Source organism: Xiphophorus couchianus, chromosome 13, assembly GCF_001444195.1.
Source record: "Xiphophorus couchianus chromosome 13, X_couchianus-1.0, whole genome shotgun sequence".
Lineage (NCBI taxonomy): Eukaryota > Metazoa > Chordata > Actinopteri > Cyprinodontiformes > Poeciliidae > Xiphophorus > Xiphophorus couchianus.
The window spans coordinates 17,620,696-17,646,116 of NC_040240.1; the positions used below are offsets into that span (position 1 = coordinate 17,620,696).

At 37.1% G+C, this 25,421-nt stretch overlaps 2 protein-coding genes across 2 annotated transcripts; one reads left to right on the top strand and one right to left on the bottom strand.

The window, feature by feature from the left end:
• Positions 1 to 203: 203 nt before the first annotated feature.
• On the top strand, positions 204 to 4,114 carry clec3bb (C-type lectin domain family 3, member Bb). The gene is made up of 3 exons (XM_028035418.1): positions 204 to 377; positions 739 to 837; positions 3,273 to 4,114. Exons 1-3 carry the CDS (start codon positions 281 to 283, stop codon positions 3,674 to 3,676), a joined length of 600 nt encoding a protein of 199 aa, XP_027891219.1. The 5' UTR covers positions 204 to 280; the 3' UTR covers positions 3,677 to 4,114.
• A 2,917-nt stretch (positions 4,115 to 7,031) lies between these two features.
• Positions 7,032 to 25,367, bottom strand: cdcp1b (CUB domain containing protein 1b). The gene is made up of 13 exons (XM_028035410.1): positions 25,138 to 25,367; positions 20,784 to 21,002; positions 19,636 to 19,977; positions 17,394 to 17,606; positions 16,358 to 16,702; positions 15,461 to 15,667; positions 14,229 to 14,588; positions 12,276 to 12,641; positions 11,999 to 12,193; positions 10,639 to 10,992; positions 8,855 to 9,214; positions 8,696 to 8,777; positions 7,032 to 8,169 (listed from the first exon to the last, which is right to left on the bottom strand). Exons 1-13 carry the CDS (start codon positions 25,208 to 25,210, stop codon positions 7,686 to 7,688), a joined length of 3,600 nt encoding a protein of 1,199 aa, XP_027891211.1. The 5' UTR covers positions 25,211 to 25,367; the 3' UTR covers positions 7,032 to 7,685.
• Positions 25,368 to 25,421: the final 54 nt, after the last annotated feature.

Here is a 25,421-nt window from a genome sequence, read left to right on the forward strand (position 1 = left end):
TCTGAAGGGTTATGTAATGACTGGCCTGTACCATCCCGCCTTGTCGGCACCTGCCTCACGGGCCTGGCTCTGCTCGGGACGCTGGCTCCACGTGAGGAGGCTGCAGCCAGATGGGACGCCTCGGCACGCCATCCCTCCAGGCTCCTGAGGTTGGACTGTCGTTCCCCACAAACGACTCTTCCAGTACTTTTCCTTTTGTAAGGAGGGATAAATGGGAGGGTGTGAGGGAGACGGATAAATGTGAACGTCCACGTCGGAGCCACATTCAACAGGTTCCAGGATGGAGTTCAGAGGATTTTCTGTTCTGCTGGGCGTCTTGCTGCTCATCCACTGCTCACTGCAGCAGACTGCAACCAGGAAGAAGCCGGTGAAGAAAGGTAGATGGATAACCTCACCTGTATGATGAACACTAAAAAACACCAAGCCTTACCAAGTATTATAGTCTAGTTTCTAGTGCAAATATAAAACTAACTTGAAGTAACTTATCAGTAAGATATGGAGGCTTGTTTTAAGTGAATAATTCCTTACTATTCATGAAAAAGTACAGATAAATTTATTTCTAACAAGACAACTTCCCCATTTTATGAATGAAATAATCTGCCAATGAAATTAGTATTTTTTTTTATCATTATCAAGGAATTATTTACTTTTTGTAAGGTTGTATATTTTTGCAGTGTACTGCTGTATCATTTTTGTTGTGCAGAAATTTTACACAGATTGCCTTTTGTTTTATATCAGATACATTGCGGGATTCTGCTGTGGTGGAGCTGCAGAAACAGATTGAGGAAATCGTTCAGGATCTCAACCTGCTGAAGGAAAAACAAGCTCTGCAAACAGGTGAGCTCAAACTAGAGCAGATGATCAGAAATATTTCTTTATGGAAAGTGTTTCAAATCAAGAAGCGTCTGATATTTTTTTTTATTATTATTTTTTATCTCAAACGATATTTGAGATTTACTTAAGTTTTACATCTACAAACAATTTAATCTTGCACTGTGTTGTTTCCCATTATCATTCAAATTGAATGTACGCACCATAGTTAGCATTTAAGTATATCGTAGTATTGAAGTAAAAATAACTGTGCAAATCCTTTTTACTGATTTCCCAAATAAGAGTTAAATATTTAAACAAAAATGTTCCATACCGGTTCTTTCAAGGGAAAATGTAAAACTCTGCCATTTAAATGAAAAGGCCATATTATTTTAAATCCTACATAAATTTAACGTCCCTTTGGGTCAATAAAGTATGTTTGAATTTGAATGAAATGGATCACATCAGGATAACCTGATCCAATGCCTTTAGAGGTCTACAAAATCTTTGACTGACTTCACACCGCAGAGATTTGAACGTTCTCTCAATAAAGTACTGCTTAAAAGTTAATAAAAAACAGCTAAAAGTAAGTAGAAAATCTGAAATAATACTTAAAACAACTTTTCTTTACCCTTTAAAATTTGTCTTAAGGCTTTAACATGATGTGGGGATACAGATTCATGCCTTTGTCTGAGGTTGATTGTCATTCAGAGCATGCAGAGTGTAATCAGCCTGGAGCCAACAGTCTAAATATATCCTAAATATAAGAAACAGTCTGAAACCGTCAACACCTGGTTCACAGATGTTGTCTGTTGCTCTGAACACAAAGGATGTTCTGTTGTTTTCTAAGTTTGAGCAACATTAGGGACACAAAATGTCCCTAATGTTTTTATAATGTAAAGTAATTTGAACAACCTTGTTGCTGAAATGTGCTATGTAAATACACTTGATTGATTGATTGACTGATTGATAAAGAGATTAGGGACACAAAATGTCCCTAATGTGAGACAGAATTCAAAAAAAGATTCTGTCTATCATTGGGATAAACATTTTTACATTTTTATTTATAAGACCATGACTGAGTTGTTACCCTTCTACATCTGTGATCTAATCACACTGAGAAGTTATGATTCTTACTTTTTGCATTCAGATTATTTCTTGCTCTTTGTCCCTTTTACCCAGAATTGGGGGGAAAAGCCCTTATTTATTTTGCGCCTTCTAAAATGTCATTAAGCACTTTTAAGTCCTGACTGTGGGGCTTAAGGCTATACAGAGGAAATGTTCATGTTCATATATGTGCACATTTTCTTTGTGAGTACTGAGGATATAATTTATCTTGTGTTGTATTACTGACATCTGTTGGTGGAGTTGTGTATTGCACTGAGACGTGATAATACATTGTGCACATGACCAATGAATGATTGTTTCAGTTGTTGATTTGTTTTTAATGTTTTTATAATGTAAAGTAATTTGAACAACCTTGTTGCTGAAATGTGCTATGCAAATACACTTGATTGATTGATTGACTGATTGATAAAGAGATACACACTACAGAATGATATCTATGGAAGCCAAGAGTCGACATTTTCCACATTAACTTTTTCCCGATGGTTTTCTCGAGATAAAGAGTCAATGTCTATATAAATTGTTGTGGCTTGAATTAAAGGATGAAATCAGGTTTAAAACACTCCAATCGTCTCCTTATCTTGAGAAAACAAAGTCTGATTTCTCAAGATTAACTGAGAAATTAAGTCGTTATTGCTAGAACACTGGAAATTAACTGTTATTTCTAGAAAAACATTGGGGAAAAGTGTAAGTGGAAAGCAGGAGAATAACTCAAGAAAACCATCAGGAAATTAAATTATCTAGAGAAAACTGGAAATTGAAATTGCCAGTCATTATCTTGAGAAAACCATCAGGTAAGTAAGCTGTTAACTCAAGGAAACCATTAGGAAGATAACTCATAATCTTGAGAAAACCTTTGGGAAAAAGTATACGCAGAAAAAAGTAAATTAAGTTGTTATCTCAAGATAGTATTTTGGAATTAACCTGTTATCTTGAGAAAACCATTTTACAAAAGTGTATGAGGAAAGCAGTAAGTTAAGTCGTTATCTCTAGAAAAAGAGAAATTAACTCTACCTCGAGAAAATCATTGGGAAAAAATGCCTGCAGAAAACATCCGCTCTTGGTTTCCATAGCTACCGGTCAAGAACCAGAAAATAAGTTGGTTTAGATTTAAAGTTGATGATATGGACACAATGTTTGAGCAGAATTAAGGTGCACATGATATATTAATGTATTTTATTTTGTATGTGAGCTTTATTTTAGTTGCAAATGTTAAACATCTAATACGTGTTTATATTGTGTATTCAATATCAATATAGTTTTTCACGGTGTTGGCAAAAGAAGACAATAAAAGCAAAGCTTGTTATCTAAATATCTGATCTTATCTTCTGTCACAGTTTGTTTAAAAGGTGAAAAGATCCATGGGAAATGTTTCTTGGCCGACCCTCTGAAGAAGCGCTACCACACTGCCAGTGAAGACTGCAACTCTCTGGGCGGCGTTCTGGCTACTCCCGCCTCCAGCGAGGAGAACCACCGGCTCCGGGACTACATCCGTCAGAGCGTCGGCCCGGACAGGGAGGTCTGGCTCGGCGTCAACGACATGACCACCGAGGGCCAGTGGATGGACCAAACTGGCTCCAGCATCACGTACAAAAACTGGGACACGTCCAACTTCAGGTCTCCACAGCCAGATGGCGGCAAGTCGCAGAACTGCGTTGCCATGACGTTGACCGACGGGAAGTGGCTCGATGAGAACTGCCGCGAAGAAAAGCCCTCAGTCTGCGAGTTCAACATAGTTTGAACCAGAGGTGGAAAGTAAGAAAGTAAAAGTACTCAGTTATTGTACTTACGTAGATTTTCAGATACTTGAGTACTTATCTTACTGTTACGCCCTACATTTTAAGAGAAATATCTGTACTTTCTGCTCTTTATATTTTCACATATGATGAAAAAATAATGACGAAAGAAATCCACCATTCGCACAAAAAGTGTTATAGCGTCGGTATTTCACTAATTAGTTAGACGCAACCAAAGTGAAGAAGAAGAACACGAGAAAAACAACATGGATGGAGGCTTTAATCCAGGAGTGTCCAAATTGTGATTTTGTGCGGCCCTTGGCAGCTCAAAGTTGCAGTGAAATATTCACTGCCTTTCAAAAATACGTAGGAAGTCTTCTAGATATGCAAGGTACAAAACAAATACTAATTTAATTAGGTTTCACAGCAAACATTACCACAAACAATCAACAACTTTTACTCAACAGCAGACTTTGTTGCACACTTTTAGAAAATTGAAGTAAACTCCAATTAAAAAAGGAAACATTTTAGAAGAATGTGGCTCTGGTATTCTGTTGTTTCTAAAAATACACTCAAAAAATTCAAATATAACAGAAAATCCATCAACATTTAAGATATTGTCTGTATTTTTTGTTCTGTTTTATAAAACCTGCTAGATTTTGTGTTTCAGATCGACAATCATTTACCGCTTGCTTTTCTACAGAAGTCAGACTTGTTTATTTTAATAAACTATTATGTTGGATTTTCTCAATTTGTTTTAGAAAATCTTTTTACAAATTTGTCTTTTGTGGCCCCCAGTTGCTTTCAGTTTGACAGTTTTGGCCCATGAGGTAAAAGGTTTGGACACCATTGCTTTAACCTGAGTGACATCATGAACAACAGAAAAATACATTTGGAGACACAAAACATTCTCTGTCAGTAGCCTCATTTTAAAAAATCCTTCCATGTTGTTGACTCAAAGAACGATTAGTGAAAAATTCTCTGCTTTGTCCAATTAAATCACCCTAATTGAGATTTTGCTTTAAGAAAAACTAGACCGTATCAGTATTTTTATCTTTATACCAACACAGAGCATCTTGTGAGCTCTTAAAGTAACGTATTTTGTATGACTAAAAGTTCTACTTTTTTACTTTTACTTGAGTAAAACAGTCCAGCCTTTACTTTTACTAGTTTTCTTTCATACAAGTATCTGTACTTCTACTTGAGTAGAGACTCAGTACTTTTACCACCTCTGGTTTGATCCCGTTTATCTCAAGATGGACTCTGCACTTTGTTTCAGCTGCTTTGTGTTTGCACTCTCCCTGCTGCCTGCTACTCTAAAGACGACTTTAAACCAGTGATTTTCAGCTGCATCCTGACCAAAATGAGATGTGGAGGTCACAGTGGGTTTTATTTTTGACAAAAGTGATGTGCTGGTATGTCATTTGCCGCATTCCTTGTGGTTGCAGTAAAACCAGGAGGAATACAGTCCATTTTATTAAAAACAAAACAATTAAATGGATTTAAGATGGTTTATTTAATACTCACTGAATAAAGTATGAATAAAGGTGCTGGCACTTTTCCTGGAAATAAAATATTGGTTAAGCATCATATTTTATTCTCATTTACACACCAAATCAAGTTTGTCTCAGTCTGAGAACCGCTGGTCTAAACTTTATGGCATTTAAATTAAAAGATGCAAAAATTGAGTAGAACCTTTTATGTACTAATTCTGTATTCTTCTGTAATATCTTGTGTGATTTATCCTTTCAATAAACTTTATCAGTTTTTCCACTTGTTGATGTAAGATCACTAAGGTGGAAATAAACGGGCAGATGAAAACCTGACGTGTAAAGGAAGTCTGCAGGTTCAGACATAAAAATCTGGCTTCTGCAGTTGTTTTTTTCCCGGTAGTTTTCCCTGGCGTCTGTTCTTCCTTACATTTTTCCGTGACTCCAAACTTCTGTGGCTGAATTCACTCCAGAATGAAAAGGACTCATTACCAAATGTCACTGCTTTTAGTCAGTGAAAGAAACCCTTAGCATATTATGCTAAGTTTGTCCTTTTTATTTTGTTTACTTGATGAAACAATACACGTGTCATGAGTTTAGAAACTGGAGGTTCTTTCAATTCAATTAAAGCAGCAACAAGAATTAGTTTTCATGAGTTCAGTTTATAAAATATATTTGTGTAATGTGAGGAGAGACAGGATATCCAGTTTTTCTTCCTATTCTATATTTGTGTTTGTGCTACTGCTAGCATAAACACAAAGCTAGCTATGCTAATGACACTGCTTCTAAAAGTAAATACTAAATGGCTTCTTCCTTTTTTATTAGAAAACAGAAATTTACAAGTTAAGTCAGACAATGGGGCTGCACAGTGGAGCAGTTGGTAGCACTGTTGCCTTGCAGCAAAAAGGTCCTGGGTTCGATTCCCAGCCCGGGGTCTTTCCGCATGGAGTTTGCATGTGTGCATGTTTGCGTGGGTGCTCCAGCATCCTCCCATAGTCCAAAAACATGACTGTCAGGTTAATTGGTCTCTCTGAATTCTCCCTAAGTGTGTGTGCATGGTTGTTTGTCCTGTCTGTCTCTGTGTTGCCCAGAACGTTAGCTGGAGATCGGCACCAGCACCTCCCGACCCCACTAGGGACAAGGGTGTAAGAAAATAGATGGATAGAAGTCAGACAAAGGAATTGGGGAAAAAAAACATTTCATGTATAACGTCTTTGACAAGATTGAGCGTAAATCCAATATGGCGGCTGTGAATATAAACTGTAGCAGAGCGTTTTGGCAAAATGGTATTTTGAGGGTTTGTATGTCATTAAATCCATAGAAAGAAGAGAATTTGAAATAATCTGTAGAATATAGGTAGTATTGCACACCTAAAAACTGAAACTCTGGCAATAAATTATCATGAGGAAAATTCATCTAACATTTCTGAAGCATAATATTCAAGAAGTTATCGTATTTTAAGGACTATACGGCCAAAAAATATCTTTTAAAAACTCGTTTAAAAAAGAACTACAGTATATATTGTTCTGGAGTAAAACCGCTCCCTCTAGTGGATTAATTATAGATTAATTCTTGTTGCGCTGACTGACTAATCGATTTTGGAACACGGCGCTCTGTCAAAACATTTTAGTCACATTACGGCTTCCGTAGTCAGGAGCGTCGCGGAGTAATACGTACTGTGCTTCGACTGACTGACTTATCTGACTGTTTTGATTAATGCGCCTTATAGTCCGATGCACTTTATACATAAAAAAAGATCGAACCTAGACCATTCATTAACAGTGCACCTTATAATCCAGTGCACCCTACTGTGCGGAAAATACGGTATTTTATGTACTTTATTTAAAAAACAAAAAACAATGGTGTCAGGTTGAGGCGTTTCAATATATGACAAATTTATTGGCACTAAAGCTCAAACATCCGTAATTTTACACACACAAAAAAGAACAAACATCAAATTGATGAGTGGTTTTAATAATCTGAAATGACAAACAGACTTCAAAAATAAAAATGAAGAAGCGGTTTTATTAAAACTAGAAATTGTGCCTCGAAAGGGGCAACAAAAAGTACGGAGAGATGTTCCTGCAAAATACATAATATTTAAAGTAATGTTCAGAAATTCTTCCTAAGTGTTCTGTAGATTTTATTTTAATTTTGGATCACATTTTTTCCCTGTACATCAGCAATGGTACATTAGTTTGTCTCCCTTATTTTTTAAAATTCACACTTTAAAAAAAAAAAAGAAGTCAAAGGCAAAACTGAAATAAGTGTAGAAAAATATTTTACAAAGATTCTGAAATTATTTTTGCTGTTTCTCATCGAAATAAGCACAAAAAAAACAGTCCAAGAAGTCACAGATTTTAGTTTTTAGCTTCCAAGTCTGCAGCTTTAACCCTCTTCATCAAATCCGAGAGAGTGCGTCCGATTCCCAAAACTATTCCCGCAGGAACAAGGCTCTTCAAACCTTAGAGCCCTTCGGATAGGTCAAAGGTCAATAAGATTCTTAATATGGAGTCCTTTCACGCTACAAGCTCTCCTCCATTATTGGCGGCTGCGGCTCCATATCCACGCCGGACAGACGGATCGTGTTCATGTCTCCCGTGCTTTTGAACGTGTAGAGTTCGTTATCCATCATCCGGCGGTCCTGGAAGCCCAGGCTGTCCTGCCGCTCGATGGGAGTGCGCGGACGGGGTGGCATGAAAGTGTCAGAGGGGCTCAGGAAGGACTGGTACTGCCCCTTCTCCGGCTCTGGGTCGGGTTCCTTGACAACCGGCAGCGTCCTGTCAGTGGGACCCGTGAAGGTCTGATAGGAGTCCACCTGCATCCCGTTTGGGAGACTCTCGCTGTCGTTAAGGAGGTGACCGTAGACCATGGTCTCGTCTATGTAGTCGTAGACATGGGAGTCGTTGTCGGCCCGGGTTTTGACGAAGTGCCTGTCGTTTGGACGGAAGATGTTTCCCTTCCCCATGTAGATGGAGTTTTGGCTGTTCATTTTAGATTTCTTTTTTCTGTAGGAAAAGAAACATGAAATATAACACTAACATCTTTAAAGATGATTTATTATGCCTCCCTGAACAAGGTTCGGATATGTCTATAGGCCATCCAAAACATGTTTATTACCTTTTTTGCATGAAATCATTCTTAGATAATGAGATTTTAGTCTTTTCAGTTCTGCCTAGTTCAACCTCCTTTCAGATTGAGCTTTTGAGCGCCTTGTCACTTTAAATCCAAATAAGCTGCTGCTGGCCACAAAACCTCAACTCAATGCTTACACTCACAGTGTAAAATGACTGCACAATTATGCAACCATTTATCTTTGAAAAGCAGAAGTAGAGCCTCCTGCACAACCAACAAGAATGCTGATGATGTTCTAATTTGCACTCACTGCATTTAGGGATATATTGACACCAGGATTGGCAAAAGCAAACAGAAGAGTTGAAGTTATTGATCAAAAGCCAAAAGCAAAGTTTCTGAATTTTACTTCCCCTTCAAACACTAATAAAAATGTCCTACCAGACAAAACATGCTGCTTACCTTACTACTACACATACAATAGCCAATATGAGGAGCAGAAGCAGGACAGCCCCGACTAAACCAATAAGGATGGCTAACAGATCTGTGGAGAAAAAACAAAAACATATTAGATCTGTGTTTTTGAACTGTCTTGAATCAATCACCAGTGTGATTCCTTACTGGTCTTTTTCTCAAGAACAATCGTGGCTTTGACATCAAACTGGTCGCGGCCCTCTGGTTGGCAGTTGGTCATGTTCAGGTAGAAGCTCTGATGGGCCGTCATGTTTTCTGTCCTCATCTTTTCGCTCTCGTCGATGTCAAGGAGATCATTCCCTCCTTCCTGGTGCTTCATATTGATCCTGGCGTGGCCTTTTTCGCATTCGAGTCCACTGATGACAAACTTGATGAGCGCGTGGTACATCCAGGGAAGGTCCACGACCCAGGAGACAGAGGAATGGGGCTTCATTCCATTAGGCCAGTTTGGGGTGGCCAGTATGGTGGGAAACATTAAATTAGGGCTGATCCTGTAGATGATGGCTTCTGAAGAAGAAATGGAAATCATGCAGAATGAGCTTCTCTAAAATAACAGACAATACTGCCCCCGTGTGGAGGCTGGAGGGAATGGGAAAATAAAAACTATGTTTTACAGATTCTAACATATATTTTCCTAAATTACAAATGCCTTTATTCCATTATTAATAAGATTCAAAATGCCAAGAAATAAAATAAATCAAAACCAAAATTTAAAGATAAAATCACCATTTTATATTTTATTTCTTAGATATGAACGTAAGAAGAACTGGAAATAATTATGGATGTTTTGCTTCTGAACTAAAACCACTTCTTCCATCCCTTTTTGGTTCAGCCAGAAAACGAGAAGCAGCCAGTGAACAAGTTTTAACTTGTTTCGTTCAGGTGTTGAAAAACGGCAAATGATAGTGACTCAAAACAATCTACATTCCTGTAGCTTCAACTGCTTCATGCAAGTTGTAAAGACAGCTCCATACCATGTTAGTGTAAAAAATTAGCACTTATCTTTTTAATATTGTCTACGTACTTTTATGTTGTTCTGTATGCTTGAAATGGTACCAATAATTGACCTACCACTTATTTTGTTTTTTAAAAATTCCCCCTTATGGTAGGTTTATTATGACAATGTATTTGGACCATTATGGACAGAAGAAAAAAAAAGTAAATAAAAAAACTGTACATTTCCACCAGAAAGCACAGAAATTTTTAATTAATCTCAGGAAAAAAAACAAGAAAATTTCTGAGCTCCAAAGTCAAAAATTTGCAAGAAACAACTTCCTTGAAAAAATATATATTTTCTAAGTTTGGAAAGCTGAACATTAACTGTTAAATTTTTGGAAATTAAAAAAAAAAAAACATTTTAGTTTGAAAGCCGAAAATTTGATTTTGATAAATTTCCTGATGTTCATAAATTGACAATTTTCCATTTTCCAAACTCTGAAATTTCCAAGAAAAAAAACTAGGAGTTTTCCAAATTTGGAAAGCTGAAAATTTGACTTTTATCAATTTTCTGACTTTTAAAAGTTGACTATTTTCCACTATCCAAACTCAAACATTTCCAAATTCTTTCAAGAGATAGATCTTAAAATATCAGATTTTTTTTTCCAAGCATATTTTTGACTTTAAAGCTCACCAATTCCCAAATTTTATTCCAGAAAATTTCAGAGATTAATCTGAAAATTTGAGCTTTTTTGGCAGAAATGTATTCCTCCTTTTTTTCCTGTCTTAATACGCCACTGTAGTTTATTTCCTCCATTGAAATAATGGAAAGCTGGATTTTTCTCAGTGTGAGCCCCCATAAAAACAAATACATTTTAAGTTTTTCACACCTTTTTAACAGGAGAACAATTAATGTACATCTCCTGTAAAGATATTTCCAAGGCAGGATCAATATATTTACAGACATTTCATTCCTAGAGCATAAATTATTTCACCTTTGATCTCCGGACTGACGCTGACATTGAGCAAAGGCTCATTAGACCTGACGTCTCGCGGCGTAGCTGTGATGGAGATGTTGGAGTGAACTTGGAGTTTCTGGATCACACCATTGGAGCAGAAGTCTCCGATAAAAGAGCCGTCGTTCTCGGCGACGCGCAGCACAGACGACGGATCGCACTCCTGCCCGGGCAGAGACTGCCGGAGGCTCCCTGTGGGCGACACCAGGTCCAGCGTGGCTTCATGTGGGATGGTGAAGAGCCACGAAAAGCTGTGGAGGGGGATCGGCAGGCAGGAATCCAACGTGGGAACAGAGAGGGGCGTCGAAGTGCACAACGATGCATCTGCACAAGCTGCAACGAGAAGGAAGAAAATCTGTTCAAGAGAATAACTTGCAGCAAATATCCAGAGAGACAGACGTTGTTTTAATCTATGCCTTTCTTAAACAGTAACGTCTTATTTAATTAACGTAAAACACATCACTACACACCAAATTATCTACTTAAAGCATTCATTTCTGTTAATTTTAAGTATTGCACTGCAAAAACACAAAATCTTATCAAGAATTTCTGGTCTAGTTTCTAGTGCAAAGATCTTTATAAGACAAATTTTACTTAAAAATTACGTTTGAGCAAGATACAGTATATGAGCTTGTTTTAAATCAATAATTCTTTAAAATTTATGAAAAAGTGCTAGTTCCACTTCTAACATAGGGAAAAAGTATTACAAGAAGTAAAAACTGAGAAAAAATAATGTTAAAACAAATAATCATGCTCAATGACATGTAATTTTACATAATTTGTGTGAATAAAAAACAGGTAGAAAATACAAAATCTTCTGATTTTCTCATATTCATCGCCCAGATAAACTCTTAAATTATTCCCACACTGAAGGACACTTTAATCCACATCCTTAAATCTACAATTATTTATACATTTTTAATAACAACAAGGTCATTATTTCCTTTTTCCTTCAACACCAGTTAGAGAGACAACGGGTAAAGGATGGAAGAAAATTGCTGCAGTTAAAATTAAGTATTGCTTTGTTTATTAATCATATTATTAGCTTTTGGCATTTTTGCCAATTTTATAATTGTTATTATTTTTAGTAAACTTAATTTTAATTTGATCATTTATCTACCTGTGATGCTTGTTTTGTGAAGCACTTTGATCAGTTGATTCTGTTGTAAATAAATAAACTTCATTATTTCCTTTTTGAACAGAGAAATAAGCTTGTTATGAATTAACCTGCTAGATTAACTGGTACTTTTTAAAAATATATTTTATCTATTTGTATCTTTTGCAATGACCGAAAGCAAAAAGCTCTTCCTAAACTTTAGAAATTGATTATTTTTTTTACCAATGACTTTGCTCGCAGTCAGGCGAAGGTCCTCACTTGGACAGTCGAGGAAGGAGAGTTTGGCCGTTTCTCCTTTTGCCACATTTATCGTCTTTGTCTCCACAGAGTCCTTTCTCATCTCACAGAGAGGGTCAGAGCCCACCTTCTCAATCTGCACAGACACTTCCTGTTTGGTTAAATCCACCGTACAGAGAACTAGAAGAAAACAAAAAGCAGGCATCAGATTTTAAACTCGACCAAACATGATGATCCAAGTCAGATTGCTCCCAGATCTCACCTGGATGGCCGCTTCTTATCACAGAGACTGTGTAGCGCAGGCTGAGTCCCGGCAGCGTTTGGTTTGTTTTGCAGTTCTTCAGAGTCAAATTAAACCCGCCCTGCTGGTGCTGAGGCTGCGGATCCGTCAGAGCCGTTCTGGTCGGCTTCATGCCCTCCTTCTGATACTCCACCACCACCACCTCGCCTTCGTCCAGACACTCTGGGGCCGAGTGTTCGCTGAACTGAACTGAGTAGTTGTGCATGCCGGGAATGCTGAACTCCCACAGGATCTGCTCGTCATCCGGGAAATCTTTGGGATAGTTGGGCGTGATGATCACGGTGTCTGACACGCCGCGGGGCAGATTGACTTTCACTATGGCCGTCGCTGGAGAAACACAAACATGAAGAGTTGAGTTGGGAACCATTTAAAGTAGCGGTGCACCGACTGCAGTTTACTGACCGATCGCCGATCTTTGAAAAGCCGATTCAGATTTTCCCCAATACCAATTTTTCTGTCTAAAATGTTGCTAAATATAGCAGGAAAGTCACTGAGTTGGTAACAACAGAGTTACTATTGTTAACTGTAAACGTTCGGGGAGGAGAGTGGTTGATTTGTAGACCTTTACTGAAGTAGATGAGACCGGCTTCACATGCAACTATCGGCAATCACCCAAAATAAAGGAAACTATCGCTCATAAATGGGCTGGCCAGTAAATTGGTTTATTCTTAATTTAAAGTTATTAAGACAGGATTTATAAACGTCACATGACAATGACAGAAAACTTGTACCTTCTGTTGCACTGCAAAAAACTAATCTTACCAAGTGTTTTTTGTCTAGTTTCTAGTGAACAACAAATTGTCTTATTTGAAATAAGATAATCAACTTACATGTAACTTTTCAGCAAGATCATCAATTACTTGATATTGATGAAATAGTACTAGAACTAGTTGATAGGAAAAAAGTGTTGATCATCAATAATAAAGAATTATTGATTTAAATCAGGAGCATCAAACTCATTTTCATTTTGGGCCAAATCTAAAATCTAAATGTTCTTAAAGGGCCGGTTGTGCCAGAATGTGTTGATAAAACCCATTAAATTGTTAAATTATCAATAATTTTTGTTTTATTATTCACTAAGTGGTTCTTAAAATTAAATAACATTGAACATCTATTCACACTGATCTGTCCATCCAGGGTCTTATGATTGTTTTTGTGTTTTTTCTGCAATTAAAATCACGGATTTTGTGGTGCTAATTTAGAAATATTTGTAAGAAATTTTTTTTTACAATATTTGTGCTAATGTATAATATTAAATGTGACTTTTTATTAATCCCCGTATTGATCACAGACTATAACATGACATAATGTAAGGCTGAAGCAACAGTCACTCAATGTTTTTGGCCAATTTTGAGAAAAAATCTCACTAAAATCTGAAAAATAATCTGTTGATTTTGTGTGAATTTTGCTGATTTGTGAAAGACTGGAGGGACTTGTTGATGTAATTTGGAGTCTAGAGGACCTAATAATAAAGCTACAGCGAGCCAGATTTGGCCCCCGGGCCTTGAGTTTGACACATGACTTAAAACAAGCTCCTGTATGTTGCTCAAAAGTTACTTGTAATTTAGTTTACAAACTATTATGGACTAGAAACTACACCAAAAATACTTTTTTTTGCAGTATAATGATTAGATTTACATAATATATTCACCTTCTCACCAAAATTGGAAAGCCTTAATTTACGATTCTTAGCCAAGAAAGCATCATTACATTTTCCAGAACAACCTGATCCAATTCATCACATCCAGCACCAAAGGCTACAGCAACAGCAAATTTATTTTATGCAAATAAATTGGATTTTATTTGGTAAAACGCCTTTAGACAACATTTGTTTGTATTGGTGCTGGATTGCAAAAAAGCACATCGGTGCTTTTATGCAATATTATTAAACAAGCCACTTTGTAAGAGTATTACCTTCTGACTTGGGTCCAACTTTTAGTTGGAAGTCCAAAGGGTCCAGCGTCACATCCGACGGCACCGTCAGCGTCACACGGCCCTTGAACTGACCCAGTACTGAGGTCACCGTGCCGCCTTTGCAGAAAGTGCCGATGGTTGCCGGGGCAGCGCGGTGGAGATAGAGGATGACAGAGTATGTGTGGCCATCTGGACACGTCCCCTCGTTGGGAATCTGTCGCAATCCAGTTCCTGGAAAGTCCAGGTGGAAAGCCTGAGTGGATTCAACCTTTATGTCCCAGGTGAAGGTCCGGTTGAAGTTGGGAAAAAACTCCTTCTGGGCTTGGATGGTGTTGCCTAAGCAGGAAGTCTTTGAGCAGTCTGATGACAAAGCAGAGAAACAAAATATGGATTCATTTTGTTGTTTTATTTTTTCAGAACAGGAGTGAATAAGTATGGAGCCCCCTAGAGGACATGGGGAAAAATGTTTCTTCTGCGTCACCTTGCAAACGTTTAGCATTCCCTCGCAACGTGTTGCCATCTCTATCATCCCTTCCAAGATATAAACAGAAACTTTCCGTAAGAAGGAAAGAAATAAAAAAACAACCAAACTATCTGGACTATCTCTGAGTTATTATCACGGGATAATAAAGTCATCTGACTGATTTTATTGTGTCTTTTTGTCTGAATGGTTAATAAAGGGATGTTTTCATGTGCAGTTCCATCTCTACACAATCAGACATAAACATGCAGTAAGTAAATCAAGTTTTTGCACCAAAGAGTTAAGAATATATTAACACGTTTTCACTGAGGCTCTTTAAATATATATATTTGAAATTTTAAATGGACATTTGTGACTGTATACAAAATAGATCAGGGTATATTTCCTTATTGCGAGGGAACGCAAAAGACTAATTCTTCCCCAGGTCCCCTGGCGTGAGGCGTAAATATTTACACCTGAAGTAAATAAACTGGATTTTTTTTTATATGAGAATGGAGATGTTAGGAGTTTTAACAGGTAAAAAAGGCAGCAATTATCTTAAAGTCCTGGAAACGGTTTTTAATAATCAGCAAGACACGCAGGTGCGTATCCATTACTTAAAATATAAACAAAATCCTAATTATGATGGGTAATTACCACGTCTGCTGCTTTAACTTGAAAAAAAAAAAAAAAAAGTTCAGGCTCTCAGATAGTTAAAATATTTCATATGTGGCTTCTCTACTGATGAATATTTTTATTTTCATACCAATACCTCTGTTTATCTCCACTGCAAAGACATTTTGCGGGTGAAGACAAGTAAATTCCACCGAAGCGTTGCGAGGATTTTTCAGTCTGGTTGGAGATTTGCAGTTTTTTTGGGACGCCTCCATTACGCAGCTCTGACAGTCTGACTCCTTGACCTCCTTCGTGATGATGAGGTTTGTGTTAGGGTCAGAGGTCACATACATGGATCTTCCACCTGAAAAACAGAGACATGGAGAATCCGTTAAAGCATGTAGAATGGAAAATGTTGATTTCTTTCAAAATAACATTTCTGGTTACTACAACAGAGATTAGGGACATACTAGGAAAACGTTACAATAATAAAGTTAAAATAATTGGATAATAAAATCATAATATGAGAATAAATCCATAATATTACAAGAATAAAGACAAAATCACTGGAAAATATAAATGCCAATGGGACTAATAAAGTTAATTAATACACTTTATTGTATTAGATCCGTCTATCTCATACAAGTATAAAGTCAAAATAATATGAGAATAAAATCTAAATATGGAAATAAAATTACAATATTACGAGAATAATGTTGAAATATGAGAATAAAGTCTGAAGAATTTGAGAATAAAGTTGTAACATGAGAAGTAATATTATGAGAATAAAGTTTAAAAAAAACGAGAATAAAATTAAAGTATGGGAATAAAATTACAATGAAAATAATGTCAAAATAATACAAGAACAAAGTCATAATATTATGAGAATAAAATCAAACTATGACTATTCTCAGAGTATTATGAATTTAATCTCGTATTATTTCTACTTTATTCTCATTATTGTGACTAAATTCTAGTAATTTTATTATTTTCTAATACTCCTTGTATTCTGTCATAGGCTCCTTTATTAAATGTTGTTAAACTATTGTCTCACGTCTCGGTGCTGCTGTCGAACTGAACACGGTCCGGCCCAGTTCTCCTCCTTTGGACACGTCCACCGTCACAGCCGTGTTTCCAAACAGCTCCAATTGAGACGCTGTCCCGTCTTTGCAATAACTGCTGGTTCCCCTCTGTCCATCGGTCCTCGTGGTGCTGACCGTGTACTGAATACCATCCCCACAATTCTCTGACGCAGATTTTTCCCTCAGTCCAGGAAACTCTAAAGTTAAAACAGTTCTGTCTGGAACAGTAACGTCCCACGTTAGGGTTTTTTCGAAGCCCTTGAAGAGATCCAGATCCATTTCGGCCGAAGCCGGAGTGCAGGAAGTCTGAGTGCATTCTGAGAGAAAGCAGAAAAGAAAAACCGATCAGCAATATCGGTTAGCTTAGCTTAGCCAAACTAAGTTTCATAAAGATCTAGAGCAGGGTGTCAAACTCATTTTGGTTTTGGGCCAAATTAAGATCCTAAATGCTATTAAAGGGCCAGAATGTATTGATAAAACCCGTTAAAATTTTAATAAATTCTTAAAATTAAATAATGTTGAACATCTTTTCAGTCCCTCCAGAATTTCACGATTGTTTTTGTGATTTTCTTTGCAATGAAAATCAAAGTGTTTGTGGTACTAATTTGGAAATATTTTCACTTATGTATGATGGTAAATTTGACTTTTTATATAGATCATGGATTATAATCTGACATCAATTAATGTTGAGGCAGCTGTTTAGTACAAGTTGGAAAGTTTTTGACAATTGTTAAGAAAAATCTGCTATAAACTGTATTCGTGAAAAAGAAAAAGTGGGGATTTGTTGATTTTGCACGAATTTCCACAATAAATCTCAAGAAACTGAAGGGACTGATTGATATAATTTGGCAATAAACAGATAAAAACTGCACTGATTTGATTGATTACATTATATTTGAAAGTGTTTAGTCTAGAATCTAGAGGGCCACATAAAAAGCTACGGTGGGCCAGATTTGGCCCACGGGCCTGGAGTTTGACACCTGTGATTTAGAGGGAGTAAATTCTTACCTATTGTTGTTGTCATCGTCATGGTGAACACATCTTCAGGTTTCAGGCATCTGAACTCCAGAGGGAGTTTTTCTGCACTTTTTAGAGTCTTTTCTGTTGCGTGGCAGTCAGGACTGGCGCCGCTGGTGACACACACTTCACACTCATCCTTCCCAGGATCCCGGGTCAGAACCACAGTGGAAGCGGGACCAATAGTGACGGTCATTGCTCGCTCTTGTAAAGAGATTCAAAACAAATAAGAAGCAGTTAATTAATGCTAATCACTTTGTAAGCTCTGCATAAAAAAGGCTCTGGATGCATTAGACCGTATTTTACTGTTTCATTAAGCCTACACTGTAAAAACACAAAATATTACCAAGTATTATTGGTCTAGTTTCTAGTGCCAATATCTTAGTGCACTTCAAATAAGACACACTAACTTAAAAGCAGCTTTTCAGCAAGATATAGAAGCTTGTTTTAAGTAAATAATTCTTTAATATTTATTTAAAAAATACTTGTTGTATTGGCAGATAAATTAATTGCTTTGTTTTTCAAGTTTGCTAAGATATTTGCACTAGAAACTAGACCAAAAAATAGATTTTGTGCTTTTGCACTGCAGTAGGTTGGGTGACCCTCTGACCTTTAAATCTAAGTTGTAATCTTTATTATGTGAATTATTCAGTTTTTCTTTCAAACGGTCACTGCTGAAATTATTTAATGTGAGAAAAATAAATCTGGCTGCACAGTGGCGCAATTGGTGGCTGCACAGTGGCGCAGTTGGTAGCACTGTTGCCTTGCAGCAAGAAGGTCCTGGGTTCGATTCCCGGCCGGGGTCTTTCTGCATGGAGTTTGCATGTTCTCCCTGTGCATGCGTGGGTTCTCTCCGGGTACTCTGGCTTCCTCCCACAGTCCAAAAACATGCCTGTTAGGTTAATTGGTCTATCTAAATTCTCCCTAGGGGTGTGTGTGTGTGTGAATGGTTGTTTGTCCTGTATGTCTTTGTGTTGCCCTGCGACAGACTGGCGACCTGTCCAGGGTGTACCCCGCCTCCCGCCTGGAACGTAGCTGGAGGTAGGCACCAGCAACCCTCCCGACCCCATTAGGGACAAGGGTGAACAGAAAATGGATGGATGGATGGATGGAAAAATAAATCCTATGAATGCTGACGGCTAAGTATAGAGCCACAATAATCACCAGCAACACAGGTTTTTCCAAAGTTAGCCACATGCTAATCATCGAGTACAGTCATAACATTTTCCTATAACCAAATTATGTTCAGCGTAGCACTGTGTAAAGTCTGACACTGAAAAATCTCCATTTGTATGGGCGGATAGATCTACCATATTCTTCTCAATGTGTATCCTCAAAACAAACTGGTAATTCTGGCCCTGGTAACATGCCATCCTTAGCCGGGCTGTTGCAGTAGAATAACTCCGTTAAATAAATAAAACCTGGAGATGTAGGTATGATTAATTTAGTGCAGTGCGCCACAGCAAAGGGAAAAATAATGCAGAAAAACCGTTAAACAACGACTCTTTTCCCCTCGCTCTCAGCGTCGGCTACGTTGCACAGAGAGCGTAGCCGACGCTGAGGGAAACACTCCAACATTCCCCACACAAAGACCAGAACATTCAGTCTGTTCAAGTATTATATTTTTAGGCTTTATGTTTATTTTGTGATTATTAGTAAGTGATTGCCGTGACAAATTAGCTACTGCTGCTATTAGCTAATCTAAAATTGTAGTGGTTGATTAGCTTATCTAAATACCTGCTCAGCAAAAGCACCAACTCTGCCGGAGTTGGTGTTTAGGTTGCTTTTTTATTTTTTAACTGAACCAAAACACACAGAATTCCACATCACATCTACATGTTATGGTTGTCATAGTCAAGCTAGCATGCCTGACCTGCTTCCCTCGCCACTGTTATCTTTTCTTTGACTTTTTATCTAGTTGTCCTAATGTTGACAATTAATAGCTAGGCACTGAGTCCCTTTTTCATTTAAATATGAAGTGTACATTTAAGATTTAGAACATTATATTGATAATTTAACAGCTAGAACTAATGGTAGTCATCGTCGGCCAGCAGCTTTTGGAGACGGGAGTTGGGGGCGGGACCTTACATGTGTGACATCAAGCTGCAAGGGATCCATAAGTCCATAAGGCAATGGGACATTACTGTATACCGAAACTATTTTCCCCTAAGATCAGCTATTGAATCAACGTTTCGCTGAAATATCTGTAAAGAAGAGCTGGAACAGTTCTTACTCATTGGTGCAGCCAAGGCTTGAAACAGGACAGACTCCACCTGTGTGTTTGGTTTGGCTTCCAGGGACACCACGGCCTGATCGGACAGGTCCAGTTGGGTCTTGCTGCCACCCCCACAGTATTGAGTCGGGACTTCTTTGCTGGTTTCAGATGTGACCACTGAATACTGCCGTCCATCACTGCAAGGGTGTGGAGTCCTAGATAGTCCATTCCCCAGGACCTTCAGACTCACGAGGGTCTTTTCAGGCGCCTTCAGCTTCCAGGTGAAGGTTCTGGAGAACTGCGACAGGAGGGACGACTGAACTTCTACCGTCGCTGGTTTGCAAGCATCTTTTGTACATTCTGTAAAGTGGTTTAGAAAAAGGCGAAAGGCACAATAGTTAAACTTGTTAAATTGTGGTGCTAGAATAGCAACAATTATTGTTCTGGCCATCAATCAAATGAAAAAGTACCACATTCTGCAGATTTTTCATTTAACCTCTTAAGAATTTTAATACAATATTAGAAATGCATTAAAAGATGCAAATAATTGAATTCCTTTTTTAAGTAATAATATTAACTTTTTTTAATACCGTAGCATTCCTTTGATAAATCTGAACCAGGTGAAGCTAAACCTTTGCCACTTGAGGCGTTTTGACTAAAATGTATTTAGAACCAAATGTGTTTTTATCTTAAATGCAAAATGTACAACTTGTTTGTACATTTTGCATTTAATTATTGCTCTGAATGTTGTTGTTTTTTCAGCAAATGATCATTTTAAGATTCTTTAAACTCCAATTAATGATTAATCAATCACTAAATTAGTTGATGATTATTTCAATAGAAAAATCCTGCAAAAAAGTGGAATTTATCCCAAGATAAAGAAAAACATTCCTGATATGCTTTTTGGTAAAGTTCACAATTGTTTCTCACTTTTACATAAGCAGCGATAACATTATAATCTCCTCTTCCTGTTGACTGAAATTTCACAACATTTAGTCTTGTATATTCTTGTTTATTATTTGCATAAACCTTAGTCCAGCAATAATCAAAATACCTGCGCAAATCTATTTCTGCACAAACCTCTTCTTAAATTATTAAAAAGGACAAAACCAACAGAACAAATAAATTAACAATGTGCTCTGGGCTTAAATTGTGCTTAAACTTACCAATTAAACTGGTGATTGTCACATTGTACGACTGTTCGACGGGTTGGGGGCATCTAAACAGCAGCTTCACCTCCTTTTCAGGCTCTAATTTAAGAGAAAGTTGGCAGGAAGTCTGACTGTCGTTGACGCCACTGATGGTGCAGACGGTGCAATCAGGCTGCTGGCTGGAAACGGTGACATCTGAACCTTTGTTTGGCTTCACGGTGGTTTGAAGGGACTCTGAGGAAAACATTACAGAAACTGATTGAAAACATATAAATAAACACAAAATCTGAAAACACGGTACTAAAAAAAAATCAGTAAGCATGTAAAACGCTGCAGTTCATGACAGAACGATTAGAAACGGACTGAACAAGTATTTCTTGTTTGGTAGTTACCTGGTAGGCGGGGTGAGCCGTACATGAATCAATTAATTGTTTGTATTTTGCAATATATCTGGTTACAACCCAAATAGTAAACATTGTAAACCATAACCCATTAACTTTAGATAAGTTTACTTCATGTTTTATTTATTTTCTTTCCCATTCACAATCATGCATTTAGACTTTTGTTTTTAAAGACAGTGATTACGCTCGACTGACTTTCCTGTTTGGATCTCTGAGTCAGAAAGATAAACTCACATCAACCTGGGCTTAGACTTGATATTGTAAAACTGAATGTTTCAAAATTATAGACAATTATTATAACGGTAAGAGTGGATTTAGTGGCTCAAGGATACAGCATTTAAAAAGAAAATGGTACAGAAAATAGAGCTACAGGATGTTGATTGACAGCGCTAAGACCCTCCTCTTCTTGGCTCTGATTGGTTGTTTCTGGTTGGTGCATTTTTTTGAAACATTTCAAAAGCAGCTCAGGGAGAAGATTGATCTTTTCACAGATCATCTGTCTCATAACATGCTGTCACGACATGGTGACAGTTTTTACAAATATGTAAAAAACATTTTTTCTTTATAAAGGTTACATACTGCAGCTTTAATTAGTAACAACATTGATAATAGCAGTAATTATTTATCATATTGATATGAAGTGATGACCAGATTCTTACATTTTATACTGTTTTTATGTTTGGACATGGCTTGATCTTTATGTTTAAACCATTCCACAGCTTCACGTACCGATATATACCAAAGCTTTTGTATATTTGTCGCAATAAATAAACAAGCTTAATAATTTCCATTTTCATGATTTCTTTCTACCAGAATTGGATGACAAACTCTTCAGTCTTGTGCTTTGGTCTCAACTATCCCCTTTAAAAAAAAAGACAAATAATTATTAAGGATTTTGAACATATCACATTTTGTACTTCCATCTATGTTCTAAAAACAACCCAAGCGCTTACAAAAAAGCAAAGAACACAAAAACATACAGCTGTTTGGGAAATAAGTTCATATTTTTGGTAAAAGGAGCCGTTTTAAAAAACCTCCAAACTGGGGGCATTGGGCCGTTTCCTAGCAACCCCAGCCAAGCAAAACCCCTGTTACCTAGCAACCACACTGAGCTCCAGAACGTTTGGTCAGCTTGTTTAACAATGGCTTTTTTAAAGAGCAATTTTGTTTACAGAGACTTAATGATTCATTTTATTTGTTGTTTTGTTAGTTTATTTTGGACATTATTTAAAATGTCTTCCAGTTTCAGTGTTAAATGTTCATTAAAATGTGAAGTTTATTGATATTTGAGAATGAGTTCTCGCATTATTACGCCATTACCATTATGTTACACAGAAATGGTCTCAAAACAACAATGTTATCGTTTATCACAATAACTTCTGGGACAATTCTCAGCTAAATCTGTTATTGTGACGAAGATTCAGACTCGGCTACATGAGAAACTGATAGTCATCCAGGAAATGACTGCTTCACCTTATGGCTGGTAAAGTTGGCTAGGAGAGATTGCTGGTGACACATGAGCAAACACTGTTGCCAGGCACACCTATCCAACCGACAGAAACGATAAACCAGAGCGCGTTAATTAGAGTAAATCATGAGTCATAGTAAACAAAATAATTAATTTCATTTCTATTTGGAAACCTACATCTATAGTTTCGCACCAAGCAGATTGTTAAGCATCCATCTGGCCTATACTTTATGGATTACTTTATGGATTATATTCCACAGGAACTAAGTAACATTCCTCTTCAATCGGCTTTGTGTTGACATGACTGCATTGCATCACACACAAAAACTTACGGGCTGCACAGCCACCGCTTGTTCTTCCATATCCTAGAGGCATTTATCTAGATTCCCTCAACCAGCCTGGCGGTCAGCATTATCTTTTTGACTTGGCAACAGGACTGAGATAGAAGATCATCTATAACACATTAGTTTTGTAGATAAAACTCGAAGAGTTCACTGAAAGCAGGTTGGAGTCGTGCTTTAAAGAAATGCTGCAGTGGTTTTAGAGGAGGATCCAAACGAGGTTCTCCCTCCGATGGAAGTGAGAGTTTCCAAGCAAACATGAAAACTTTCATTCCAGTTATTTTACAGTTTTGTTGGAAATTTTGTCCATTACAAAAACAGAAAAAAATGGAGAATGAACTAGCTTTTTTGTATAATTTCTGTCTTACAGAAAGATTTTTCAGCAAAATATACAAGCTTGTTTTAAGTCAATAATTCCTTAATATTGATGAACAATAACTGGTGAATTATTCCACTTATAACAAGACATTTTTCCCATGTTAGAAGTGAAACAGTAAACAGAGTAAAACTTGTAATTGTATCAATATTAATGAGTTATTGACTTAGAATATCTTAGAATATCTTGTTGACAAGTCTCTTGCGCGTTAGTTTTGTTTTATTTCAAGATATTTGCCCTATAACTAAACCAAACATACTTTGCAAGGTTTTGTCTTTTTGCAGTTCTGATCTGAACAGGACAATACCACAAAGGATAAACGCAGCTTTTCATTAGCAATGCAGGAGTTGGGACCTTTTAGCAGTAAACAATGGTAAATATTTGATCATTTTTATCTATAAATCATAGAAATAATCATAAAGCTCCTCGACAGAGCTAAGTGCAGTTTCTAGAAAGACGACAGTTTATATCCAAACACTGCATGTAATAAAACACCCACCAGAATCATACTCCAGCAGCAGATTGTTGGTTAATCATTAATGAATGAAGTCATGCCTCCAGGAAGGAGGCTCCATTAACGCCTCAAAGCTTTTGAAAACAGAAAGCTAAATATAAGAGCTGAGCAGCTCTGCTCACACTTATGTTGTGTTTTCCATTTCTTAACTTATTCCCATCATAAATGAGGATGCATTAATGTTCTTTACTACTCCAGCCATAAAGTCATGGATGATTCAAGCTGAGCTCATCTCCAGTAAGTGACCCAAAAAGGTGAAACTAAGCAAAATGATGAAGTTAGCATCAGATTTGAACCTGAATAAAGGGCTATTCTGCTGCATTTAACAAATTTATCAAACATTTGATCCACTAATGAATACATACTCTAAAAATTACAGTTTTCTGATTTGTGAAAGCTTTATTTGGTTTATAAAAAGTTTTTTTTAAAAACAAAAACACTTTTAGCCTGAAATCCCCTTACATGACATCTAGACAATCTTCACAGCTTTACATTATTCACACAGGATATAAAACAGTGTTTTATTTAATAAAAATGAATAGAATAACACTTTTACAAATGCCCGTTTATATTCTCTATAGTCTGCCATTAATTTAGAAAAATTATGTTAACATTTGGACTATTAAAGTTGTCTAATGTTCAGTCTGGATGGATAATAAAAGGCTTCAAATGTCTGCATTTGTTGGTGTTTTAAGACATAATCAAAGGTATTAAAAATCACAAACTGGATTTTTATATAATCTGTCATTAATGTGGAATGGTTTTGTCTGGATTTCACATGAATGGTGGTTTATTTTTTCAAGATTGACTCCATGTAAAGTAGTGTCAGAGCAGAAAAGCCCTTTTAATAATAAAACTTAGTTTTTAATAGTAATTCATCTAACTGGGATGTTCAACTCTTAAATTTGCTCTTCAGAAGCTGAATAAAGGTCAGATTCAGGAATGAAGACAATGATACTAAATATCAGACTGCATTCCAAAAACGTATGTAATAAAAATAAAATAATCTGTTTACAGCATTTTATTAAAGCCTGTCAAACATTATTAAATGAGTTGGAATAGCCCTTTAGTCGCACATCGTGCTGTGAATCAAACACGAACTTCAGCGTCATGAATGAAAGTTTGTCTTAAACAATAAGGGCGTTTTGCAGCGCATATATTACATTTTACACATTTTAACCCTCTTAAACATTAACATAAGACGTTAAACACGAACACGAGTCTGTAACAAATTAATATTTCCAGCTGCCAGATGCGTTTTCCCCTCACCTGATGAGTCCAAAGATGACACAAATAACAGCGCCAGGAGAGCGCATGCTCCACAAAAACGCATATTGACCATATGGAAATCCTTCCGATTAAAAATAATAATAAAATATTTTAAAAGAAACTAATCCAGACTCGCTTTTCAGACAAGCGAATGCATTATTTTACGGTCACTTTCCAACCGCAGCGGAGGCGCTGACAGCTACTTCCTGCTCCAGGTTTGTTGCGCAGGAGCGGAGGGCGTGGCCCCACAGGTGGGTTACCTGTTCCAACTTGACGCCGCGAGG